The 12,199-nt window shown below is 48.5% G+C and overlaps 1 protein-coding gene across 1 annotated transcript; it reads right to left on the reverse strand.

The window, feature by feature from the left end:
- Positions 1–64: 64 nt before the first annotated feature.
- ADPRH (ADP-ribosylarginine hydrolase) lies at positions 65–8,800 on the reverse strand. Its single transcript, XM_038133546.1, has 4 exons — positions 8,441–8,800; positions 7,393–7,739; positions 1,950–2,310; positions 65–1,302 (listed from the first exon to the last, which is right to left on the reverse strand). Exons 1-4 carry the CDS (start codon positions 8,749–8,751, stop codon positions 915–917), a joined length of 1,407 nt encoding a protein of 468 aa, XP_037989474.1. The 5' UTR covers positions 8,752–8,800; the 3' UTR covers positions 65–914.
- Positions 8,801–12,199: the final 3,399 nt, after the last annotated feature.

Consider the following 12,199-nt stretch of genomic DNA (forward strand, 5'->3'; position numbering starts at 1 on the left):
GGCACCTCTGATATCCCATCCAACCCTCAACCCATGCCATAATAGAACAGAACATTTAACAGAGGCCTGGCAGGACTTTTTATTGAGCGAAACACACTGGTTTTGAAATTGTTCTGAAAACAGTAAAAGTACTTTGCTGTGTCATAGTCTGGATTTGAAGAAAAATGTTATTTTAATAGAATTATGCATAGCAAATGTTAAGCAAATTACTTTTAGTAGCCTTGATGAAAGCAGAATATAGTTCACTAAAGAAGCTGATGTACAATGCAACCGGTTAATTGTCCTTAGCCACTTTTGCTTCAAGGAAGGATTTGGTCAGGAGTCTTGAATTCTCTCATATTCACTCAAAGAGGGAAGTAGCATGATGCATTCCTACCTGTATTGCAGGAGTGGTGTGGAATTGGGTAAAAGGCGCTGCTCACACAGCTTTAAGGTTGGGTTTGGGGGGTTTTTCCACATTGATTTGAAACAAAAAACATCCTCTGCTAAAATAATTTTATAAGACAGCTCTGTTGTCCCCAGACACAATGGGCTGCTTGTGCTCCCTGCTCCCCTTGTAGGGGGAGAATGCTGGTTTGGGGGGTTTGAATGGGGTTTGCTGCCTGTCCTGCTGCTGCAGCAGGACCAGCAGGGTTGCTGTGGGTGCTCCTACTCCTCTTGAAGACCAGACAATGTGCAGCCATGCTGCAGTGCATGAGGGATGTCTCGGGGGACCACTGTGTGTTCCTATCAAACCACCAGCCAGAAGCTAGCACCGACATGGCCTCCCCACTGAAGCCAGCACACAGAGAAATGGCAGGTCTGGCTCTGGCTTACATTCTCAAGATTTAATTCAGCAGGTTTGCAAACCAAGCGAGACAGCACGGGACAGCTGCTGGCTAAGTGTGCCTGTGGGGTGCCCTGCCATCTCCTGCCTAGATGATGCTGTACAAATCCTTGGCTACCTTCTCCAGGCGGTCCTTGTACTCCAGGTGGGCGTAGAGGGAGGGGGGAACCCCCTTGAAGCCGTGAATGACGCCCCACCAGCTGGCGGCGATGGCAGCCGTGGAGTCGCTGTCCCCGCCGTGGAAGAAGGCGCGGTGAGCCAGCTCCGTCCAGGAGTCCCCCGCGCCCAGCAGGGCGTCGTAGGCGATCATGGGCGCGTCGTGCCCGCTGCTGCCCCCCCAGCCGCTGTAGCTGAGGGAGGTGTAGAACGAGTCTCTCTCTTCCACGCCGTACTTGGGTGGGAATTTGGGCGGTGAGACCCCGTCCGAGATGCCTCTCTCCACCAGGTATTTTTTCCACTTCTCTTCAAAGTAATACCTGCCAAACAGGATGGGATGGAGCGGCTGTAAGTTGTCCCAGGGCAGCAGCACGCAGCTGAGCACCACGCAGGCGCCAGCGGAAAACGTGCCACGTCAAGAGCCCAGAGCGAGGGCTCAGCAAAATGGCAGGCGGCCCCCATTTGTCAAAACTAGGGACGTGATTTACAGTAAGAGGCACAAGGACAAGTTTCAGTGAGTTAGATTTCCCCTCCCTCCAGTCACACGGGAGAAGGCAGCCCAGCACCTGCAGGATTCAAAGGCTCAGAGTGAGAACTGAGTCATCCGCCCAAATTCAGAGCAGCTCTACCTCTGTGTGTGCCCCTGCACACAGAGGTGCAGTGAATATGCAGTCAGATTTGGTTATAACTTTCAAACTGAGCTCAGCCCTAAGCTTGATGCCGTTCCCCAGCCCTGCATGCCATCTTTCATAAGATCACAGTTGCATGAGATGACAAGTCTACCTATTTCATACGGGATCCAAAAAATGGTCACAAGTACCCGACCCAAACACAACCCATCTTTTTTTTTCCCCCACGTTAAGGTACTCTGAACTGATTTGATCCTGTGCCAGGTGTGTGCTGCCCTAGGAGTTTGCCATAATGTGATTACTGAAACTTAAAGGGCAGTGCAGGGAGTGCAGCTCACCATTGCTCCATGTTCTCCTTCACAAAGAAGCCGGATTCCTGCACATAGGCTTTTGCCCGTGGCAGCACCTCCATCAGCCTCTTCCCCCAGGCCACGGGGGGCACGCTGTTCACCGCATAAGCCGTGAAGAGGGCTGAGGCCAGGGCCCCCAGGTAGCCGGTGGGGTGGTGGTGGGTCATGCGGCCACTCTCAATGCTGACTTTGACCAGGGTGTCCAGCTGGGTGGAGTGGAAGAAGCGCAGCCCGATGCACATGGCGCGCATGGCGGCCCCGCAGCCCCCTGCCCGTGGGTTGAATGGGATCCGCCAGCCGTTCGGCTGCCCTGGAGCCAGCTTCATGGTGCTTTCCAGAGTCATGCCACCTGGAGACAGGAGCCGCAGAGCCCAGGAGAAGGAAGAAACAGAAACATCAGCAGGAGGTAGCTTGGGAACAGGGGGAAGACAGGCAGGGCAGTGGGGAAGAAAGCATTGCTCTGTATAAGGGTTTTGAGTTTCCTTTTAAAACCATAAGTCGTCTGCTCACATACATATCCTACCTTAAACTGCTGCAGCAACCTGCGTCCTCCCCAGCAGACCTGACAATTTTTGTTTGTGAAAACAACTAAAAGGTCTAGGGGGTAGGAAACACTTCACTGCTCATTTACTGACATGGTTTATATTTACATTTTATGTTATCCAAGACAACATATATACTAATAGATAGATACACATACACCTAGATATCTCTCTCTCTCTGTAAACAGGATCTCTGACACAAGCCCAGACTAGGTTACTGCTTTTTCACAGGACTTCCTTCTAAAGGCACAGACCTCACAAGCTCCTCATTTGCCTCACTAATAAAAAATGTACTGATGGAAAATGTTTTCCAGCTCTCCCTTGCTGCAGTTTTAAGTTTGTCAGAAAGCCTTGAGTGTAGCACCTGTCTCACCTCAACACGGTCAGCATGACTGACTTTACTGTACTCCTCTTTCATAAGCTAAAGAGCAGCTGCACGACGTGAGACCAAAGGTTTGTCCGGCTCACTAGTTCATCTCCAAACACTGCCACTAAAGGGTAACTACAGAAAGACTATAAGAAATGAGGCAACCATTCCACCTCCATCTCTTTCATATTTCTGCTATTTACTTTTTAAAGAAATTACTCTGCCTCTTCCAGTGTTGCTTCTTCAGACTAAAGTCCAACACATTCATAGGACAAAGAAAACACACCCAAATTTCAGAGCCCAGCCAGCTTCCCCAGCCAAGACAGTGAAATGTTTTGAGAGCTGAGCCCAAATGCTTGTGTGTAAAGAAGAAACAGGTTTTGAAGATTGAATTATTTTTGATTCTCTTCTACCTTTCTTTCTTTCTCCTAGTCTTCTCTTCTGGCCCAATTGTAAATATTTCTTTTCCAGCAGGAAGGTAAATCAAGGCATGTTTCAAGCAGCTTCATTTAAGTTTTAATGTGCTGGACAATGGCAAAGGTGGGCTCAACAGACTAACCCCAGTGTGCTCAGTTGTCTCTCAGACACACAGGGTAACAGCAGCAGCTGGCTGTTACCACACCCTAAAAACCAGGCTGTTGCTCCTACACTTTGTTCCCTCACTTGGTGGGATGGGTAGCTGATGAACTTGAAGGTGCTCTGTTACTTGGAAGTCAAACTAAATAGAATACAGTAGCAAGGAAGAAGCCTGGTCAAGCAAATTCACCTCACTTTGATGCAAACTCGGTCACCATTATCTATGACCTTGCTAATCACAGCCAGCTACTGCACTGAGTCCCCTGCAGAGCTCTTGGCTTCTGCACTTCCACGTACACATTTGGCAGTAAGGTTTGGTTTATGGCAGCCTGTTTTACCTCCATTTACATCACCCTTGTAACTGAAATATCTCTGAATCCATGCACAGCTTTAAGACTGGCTTCTGGACATATGCTAAAAATAACAGCTGGCCACTGTCAGGAATAATGTCGTGCTGGGTCAAGTGTCTTCAGCTCTACTGGGACCAGTCACAACCAGCCTCTAACTGAAGTGTCTGTGAGTTTGATTTTAGGATGTCTCAGTGTGGGAACATGTCCAGGCCTCTAAATTTCATGTAGTTTACTAATTGAGGGCTGGCTGCCATGTATCAAAATTGTTAAGAGGTACAGCAGCATAATTTCCAACTTCATGATGACTAACAGAAAATTGAGGCATTTTTCTAGCATTGTACCCAATGACCTGTAGCAGGACATTAAAATGAACCTGTCAAACAAAGCCACGTTTTTTAAAAAGCTGTGCCAACCACTCTATTTGTAAATTCTGGTAAAAGAGAACTTCTTCCAGGAAAGCAAGGGGGAAGGGAGGGATCACAAGGGACTAAGGTAGCTTAAAATCAAAATCTGCATAACAAAAGCAAAGATTACTCTTGCTGAAACTTTGAGAAAAAACATTTCTTCAGGACCTGTCTGGGCAGGCTGAGACCACACACCTCAGTCCTTGATAAAAAGTGAGGTTGTTCTTGCACAACTGTAGCTAAAATAAAAAGGAAGATGACAAGGCTTTCAATGGAAAGATAGACTGGTTATTTTGCAATACAATTTGCTTGCAGCTTTATGCCTGTGCGCATTATTTTAGGAAATGACTACTGATAACTTGCAAGTGGAAAAATTGTGTAAAACCAGTGTATGACAGCTGAGACTTACAATTTATGAAGTACTACAAGTAGTATCCCTCACACTTTTAAACAGTTAAAATATTAAAACATTGGAAAGTCAGTTTAGGAAGACTAAGATGGAATCACATCAGGTCTTATTTTTTTTAAATAGGTTTTAAAAAACTGCTGTAGGAGGTTCTGAATTAGCAAATTGTTTTGGAAATCCTTTACATCCAGGTTAGGAAACCTTTGTACTAACAACAGGAAATTAAAAGTAACTTAAGCATGGTACTGGTCTAAGGAAAGAAGAAATGCAAGGAAAAAGTAGTGTGTGAATTAGGGCAATCTGAAAAAGTTTCAAGAACAGCTGGACTCAATTTTTGGGATAGGCTTTCATTCCACTTACCTAGACTCTTCAGGTAACAGTTGTTTGGGATTGATCAGTACACATAAAAAAGGTGAGTTAAACAAACCACAGAGTGGTAAATAATTCCAAAGGGAGAGGACTAGGACCAATTTTGAAGCAGAAGGTTTCCTGAAGAAGTGCTTTAGTTGTACCATGAAAAAAGATGTCTGTGCTTGCGTTGCTTAATTCACTGGCTTTGTAATCTGCAAGGAACAATCAATTTGGGGCTGTGGCACATCACAAATAGCAACAGTGGATGTAGGGATTACCTTGTCGTTGAATTTCTACCCCCGGAGTTCTCTCCTGGGGCTGTGTCCCTGAGGGACCCTGCTGTGGCTGCAGTGTGACTCAGAACGTTGTGGGAATCCCTTTGTTACTGCAGCTTTGGGTTTTTGGGTCGGGACTGCCTCGTGTGAGCCATCAATGTGACTTTCCCCCACTGTTCTAAGGAAATCTCTTCTGTGTTGGGCAAAAGTTCCAACAGCAACTTTCCATTCTCAGCCTTCAGGGCTGCAATTCCCTGGTGAGTACTTAGGCCAGAAGAACACCACCTTGGTTATGTTCTTAGTTAAAATCCATTTATTCTGAACTGCCAAACGAAGTTATTGGCATGCAGCTTTTATCATTAGGACTTATCAATATGGCATGGAGAATCCAGACAGCTTTTCAGGGTATGGATTAGCTATTCCCTTCAGTGGGAATCAAACTGCTAAGGGCCAGGATTTAAACTCCCAGAGCTGAATGCCTTTCCTGTACCTGCAGCAGGAGAAATTCTGATAGCAAAATTTTTAATTGTCTTTGGACCCACTAAACAATGTGTATTTCTTTTTTCACCTAGATAATCTGACCTTTCCTTGTCACTCCTCTTAATGTCCATAGCAAGTCTGCTTTCAAATTCATCACTTCCAGGAAAAGGAACTTCTTTTGGGCATACTGCAGCTCAGTTTAGAAGGAAGGAATTCACAGAAGGAATGCAGTAGGTGTCCTATAATCCTTAGATATTATTTACTAATATTTAAATTTTAAGTTCTTCTCCTTTTCATCTTAGGTTTTAGTCACCAGGGTTAGAGAGTGAAAATCCTTCCAGGTACTGTCTCACTCGAAGCTGTGGTTAGTCCATCTTGGCTGGGGGAACTAAACTATGCTGCTTCACCAAAACTGCCGTGAATCTCTTGGAAGTTTGATCTGCCAACTTCAGCTGTCCTGACAAGCATCCTTACCCCTTCCTAAACATTTTATTAATTAGGCCACTCTAACAACTGGGAATATGGGTTTTAAAAGAAGACTGATAATTTAGTTCTTTACACAAGGACAGGAGCCCACTGTGGAAAGGTAAGCAGAATAAATTCCTGTTCAGGTTTCCAGCCTGGTTTATTTTGGAAATGCACAGCTCCAATACACTATGCTCAGTGGCAAGATTTGGCTTTTCCCATGTTTAATGTCAAGTCGGAACACTCTTGACATACTCTGGCCACTCCAAATAAGCACATCTAAGCATACATACAATTTCAATGTATAAACTTTGCACAGGACTGCCGAATTTGAGTGTCTCCTGGATACTTCACGCCTCCTGTGCTGGTCAAATTAGAGGCCCAGCCTAAGCAGCTCCAATTTAAATGTAATCCAAGCATCCAGAAGAGCCTGGGCCATGGCTGCAGAGACAGATGGAATTCTTGGGGAAGAGCTGGGTCAGGAGGACTGGGTGAGCTAGGAACCACAGGGATATGTTGTACGTGTCTTGGCTACTGTAACCTGTCAAGGTGCCTTTCCTGAATACTGCCAGGCCCACTGCTTGTGACACAAACTCAGCACCACTGTGTCTGTGCAGAGAAAAGAGAGATGATGGAAGTACAGGGTTCAGAAAAGAAAACTGGCCCGACTGTCCTGGTGCAGAAATCAGGCATGCAGAGCTAGCCACGAGCAGACTTTGCGTTTAATAAGTGTAATTATTCCAAACAAGGATCTTTATGCCTTTAAATATATTTTACATGTAATTTGTTGTGTTTATGATGAGAAGTTCTGCATTAATTTTCTGGGGTGCATCTCAGGGTGTGCATTACAGTAGCTGAATGTGAATTTTTTAGCCACTGAATGCAGGAATCCCAAGTTCAAAAGTTTTCACCCTTCCTGAGCTCAGGCTAGGCCTCAAACACACCCCTAAGAATGTTTTGTAAATGTGAACAAAACAACATCTTTTTCATCTAGTTCACAGAAGCTCAAGCCACTTCAGCTTGCCTTATTCTGTTCTCTTTAGCTCATCCTGAAACAGGTACTGAGTGTGGAACACTTTTCCTTTTGTGACATACAGTTAACACTCTAAAGAGCCAAAAGCAGAGCCGGGGCCAGCCCCAGCTCCCAGCCCCAAGCTGCAGGAGAGACATGAACAACAGCAGAGCTCTACCCAGACAGCAGGACGGAGGGGTTACCTGGAGCTCTGCCCTTCATGTCATTCATGCACTCCTTGTAGTTCCTTGCAAGCAGAGTGTAGAGATGTGGTAATGTCGGGTTTTTCCCAGCTGCTACCAGGGCTTCAGCCGTGGCCAAGTGCATCACGGTATCATCGCTGACTATCCAGCCCTGGAGGCTGATGTTGGCCAGTCCCCCCATGTCTGCCAGCTCCTTGTGGATGACTGGCCCACTCATCTGGAACTCCCATCTCCCGTTGTAATATGCCACCGTGTCACCAACTGCACTCAGCACCATGGATGCCACATAGTTTTCCACTCCCTTAGGACACATTTTTTGTCCTACAGCTACTTGAGTGTAGACGACACTATGAGAAAGAAAAAAAGAGAAGGAGAATGAGAATTAAATTTTTCCAGTTCAGTATGGGCTAAGCTCCAGCAGGCTGGATACCCTGCCTGCCACACGAGTCTCACTCAGAGGATGTATTTCCTCACAGCACATGGACCCTGTGCACCTACCGTGGGTAAGTGTGTGGCAGCTCCTGGGCACCCCAGCCCTGGGCCAGGGGACCTGGAGATGTCCTGCTGGGATGCTGGCAGGATAAAGCTGCATATCCTACCCAGCTCAAAGACCAAAAACCCAGGGCAGGACTGCTGAACCATCTGCAAGGTATGTGACCACAACCATGTTCTCCACCTTTTTGAGTGCATGAGCAAGCTCACATCCGCACCCAGCGGCTTTTGTACCCTGGGGTAAGGTCAGGCTGACCCTCAGGGGTACAAAAGTAAGGGGTAAGGTTTGGCCGGCCTGCTCAGCTTTGGCAGGGCCAGGCAATGGCAGTGACACCTGTCCCTGCTCCTCGGGCAGGCTACAACAGCGGCTGCTCGCACAGGCAGCGCCCCCAGCCCGCGGCTCCTTCAGCCATGAAGTACCAACCACGCCCTCCCCAGAAACCCTCCGCAGCTCAGGCCTTGCTTCTCCTTTTCGCTGGTGAGAAGCAGAAGCAGCGAAAGCCGGCAGCCCCGCCTCAGCCGGGCCCCGGGCCGCAGCCGAGCCGCGGGTACTCACACAGCAAGCCCGCCGATCGCCGCCAGCCCGGCCAGCATGGCCACCGCTCCCGGCAGACTTCGAGCAGCCCACGGGAACCCGCCCCGGCCCATGGGGCGCGGTTCGGCCTCCGCAGCCCGGGGCGCGGCCTGTTTAACCCGCGCCGGGCCGCTCCCCTCGGCCCGGCTGTGCGCGGCCTCCCGGGGCGGTGTCACCGGGCTCGGCTCCTCCTCGGCAGCCCCGCCGCGCCCTCCCTGGCAGCCCCCCGGGCCCTCCTCGGCGGCCGCGAAGGGCCCGGCTCGGCGCAGGCGGAGGGCCTGGCTGGCTTTCATTTTCGGGGTTGCGCTCAGGGGCGCCGAGCTGAGCCCTCGGACTCGAAACTGGAACAGGGGCAATAAAACTAACTGTTTCTTTTTTTAAAAAAAGCGCTGACAGCATTTCCCGTGGACGAACAGCCTCTCCCTCCTGGATGAGCAGCCCCTCCCTGATCCTCGCTGAGCGGGATCCCCCTCTGTGTCTGCGCTGGGGACAGGTTTTGGGAGGGTTTTCCTCACCTTTGGGTTATGCTTTGGGTTGTGTTTCCCCTCCTTGCTGCAGCCTGAGCAGAGCCTCCAGCCTTTGCCAGGAATGTTTGTCCCTGTGCCTGGCCCTTTATAGAACCACAGAATTGCTTCTGAAACTGCGGGAAAAACAAGAACTCCCTGAACATCTTTTCAGTGTTAGAAAATCACAGCATTACTTTATTCTGGCCAGGATGTGCAGAAGAAATTACCATCCAGGCATGGCCGGGTAGCACAGTGAAAATCATTCCACCATACATGGTTCTTTACTAGACTTTTCACCTATTTATGCATAAACTCCAAAGACATTAATGTTCATTGGTCCTAAATTACACAGTTCTTAGTATTCAATCTCCTGTGGGTTATTGATCCCTTCGCCTTTGATGCTGATTAGGTCCTCATTCTTTGATTCTCTTATCGATCTCTTCCCAGACCATGTGTTTCTGACCCCACCCTGTGTAATATTCATTAATGTTCATTTACCTCCTGTGTATTTTCTGGCAACTCCCAATCTGTAGACGTTAAACTCATAAAACCTCGCCCAACCTCTTTGAACAGACTCTTCTAAAGAGAAGCTTCAATTCCCCTCCCCCTGGGCAAAGGCAAACAAAACTAAAGTTACATAAAAAGTTTTTAAAGTTGCATCATTTTCAACAGAATCCTCAGGGTTGAAAGAGACCTTCAAGATCACCGAGTCCAACCATCCACACAGCACAACACTTTAACCCCTTAACCACAAAACCAACCTCCAGCACCACATCCAGACACGCCCTGAGCACTGCCAGGATGGTGACTCCACTAATGCCGCTGGCTGGGATACGGGGTGTACCCAGGAGCTGCATCAAAGCCGGATAGCACAGCTCTGAGGGGGGCTAATCAGCCCAAGCTCTGGCAGTGCCACCGCCTACGCCTTAGCAAGCCTTTAGTGATTTCAGCTCAGTGATTATCAGCTCATGAGTGATTTCAGCTCTTTGGGCTTGCTAGGCTCGGCTGGGGCACGCAGCAGGCATTCGGAAGACCAGGAAAGAGAGGAGAGCGCTGTGTGAGGTTCCAAGACGATGTCTTTATTGGTCTTCTTCGTAGCTCTTCCACGGGGTGTCTCGAAGGGTCTCAGGGACAGCGGCTCCGATGAGCCGGGCAGAAACAGGGGTTTATATAGGGTTAGGGAGGATTGAGAATTGTCCAATGGTAAGGGTTAAAGGAAAGTGACCTATAGCTTTACAGAGAGATAAGCAAGGGTCCGAAAGCGGGAGAGAGGGGCTCCTTTTGTCCAGTCATCCTGACTCAGCATTCTGTCTCTGAACGCCAAGGCAGGTTCACAGGGCCTGTGCCTGCTCCACTCCACCACCTCCCTGAGAATTCTATTCCAATGCCTGACCATCCTAACAGTGAAAAACCCTTTCGAGTACATAGTCTGAATCTCCCTTGTCCAGATTAAAGCTGTTTCCTGTAGGCATGGTAGAAGAGACTGTAGAAGAGGTAGTTGTAGAGACCATTGAGGTCACCTCTAAGTCTCTTCATTTCTAAAAAACTTTCTTCAGTATTTGGGGGCAATGCTCTCCCCAACAACCCCACCAGATCAGCTCCCTGGTGACCCCAAGCCCTCCCAAACCAGGGCTGACCTTTGCTATGTCTAGCAGTGCTGCTTTCCGTAGTGTCCTGAGGCACCTTGTGATCCCACTGCCTTGCTTTATCCTTTGTTTTTAGTTTTTGTAGTGGTTAGGCAGCTGAAGGAGTCTAGTCAGGGGGTGAGGAAGGTATAGGAGCACAACACAGGAGCAAGAAACAGGACTGAGCATGGCTGGAGTTGTACTTTGTAGAAGCTGAACATTTTTACCAGCTGGCGATCACCTCCACACCAGGTCTCCAGCATCCTTGCTCACCCCAGAAGGTACCAGCACCTCTCACATGGAGGGAAAACAAAAATTTCCCCCTTGGTGTCTGTGGGAGAAAGCGGTGGTAGTTTTTGAGCTGCAGCCTTGGGGGATTTCAGGGCAATCACAAATGCAGTGCTGGGTCAGAGCAGAGTCCCTGGGGAATTTGGGGGCAAGTCAAGAGTGGAGGGGGCTTGGAGGGGGCTCTGGGGGAATTCAGGTAGCTCAGAGCACAGGTCTGCATGGGAACATCAGCCCCAGTAGCCTCAATGCTTCATCATGCCATGTTCATTCCTAGATCTACTCCTCCTCTGTGCCCTGCTGCAAATGCAGAGTTTGAGAAGCATCTAGCAGAAGAAATAGTAAGAGAAAAGGAAGTGGGAAAAAAAGCTGCCGATGTTCCAACACTGCCAGCAGTGCCTGATGACCTTTTCTGCTTCTCTGGTTCATTTTGTTTTCTCTAGAACAGCTCTGAATTTACCCAGGTTGGTGCAGTGCTCAAAAGCAAAGCGGGGTTTTTCGCTCCTAAGGTTTGGGCCTGTGAGAGGAAAAACCCCTTGTGTTTTTGTCTTGTGGAATGGCTGTCTGTGAGGAATGGCTTCTGCTCCAGCCTCAAGGACAGAGGAGTGGAGAGGAAGGTCACAGAGCTCCTCCAACAGAGAAGGAAGATGGGACAACATCTCTACATTGGCAAGAAATTGCCTGTGGCGCTGAGATGTTTGGTTCTCATAATTGCTTCCAGCTTCCTGAATTCTCAGCTTCCTAAAAAAATGAAAACATGATGTGCAGTGCAGTGAAGTGACATCCAAGAGATGTCAGAGAAAAGTGTTGAGGGCTCCTTGCAGATGGATGGAGGATAATGATCCAGCAGCAGGAACCATCAGCACAAGCCTGCCAACCAAGGGTGGGGAGAGCAGCAGTCTTCAAGCTCAAAGGGATGCACTGATCCCAAAGGGATCTCTGTGTGTGAGTCCCATGGGATGTTCACAAGTGATGAGGAGAGCATTCTCCATCAGGGAGCACCTCCATCTCCAAGACGTGGCAGGGAAGCGTTGCCCTGGATGAGACTGTGGTGTGGGGAGGTGAGCACGATTCTCTCCCTTTGCAAAGATGGCCTTCTGATGCTGAGCACTGCAAAGAGTTTGACTCACCATGTTGCACCATTCTGGGGGGTTTATTATATCTTTTATTAATGAAAATTTAGGCTTCTGTGCACCAGTAGCCAGTATATGCCTTCTGGAAAATACCAGGTTGGAGCAGCTTGCTGACCTGCCCCTGCCATGTGTTGGACACTGTGGTTAGCACTCATTTAGACTTAGAATTTTCCGTCACATTCATCTGGAAAA

Source organism: Motacilla alba, chromosome 1 (genome assembly GCF_015832195.1).
Source record: "Motacilla alba alba isolate MOTALB_02 chromosome 1, Motacilla_alba_V1.0_pri, whole genome shotgun sequence".
Lineage (NCBI taxonomy): Eukaryota > Metazoa > Chordata > Aves > Passeriformes > Motacillidae > Motacilla > Motacilla alba.

Bases quoted from the DNA above. Each gene is read 5' to 3' on its own strand.
- ADPRH (XM_038133546.1), bottom strand. From the start codon at position 8,751: ATGAAAGCCAGCCAGGCCCTCCGCCTGCGCCGAGCCGGGCCCTTCGCG. The intron at 7,740-8,440 runs GTGAGTACCCGC...TCTTTCTCATAG, and splicing joins GCGATCGGCGGGCTTGCTGT to TGTCGTCTACACTCAAGTAG. The intron at 2,311-7,392 runs GTAACCCCTCCG...TCCTGTCTCCAG, and splicing joins CATGAAGGGCAGAGCTCCAG to GTGGCATGACTCTGGAAAGC.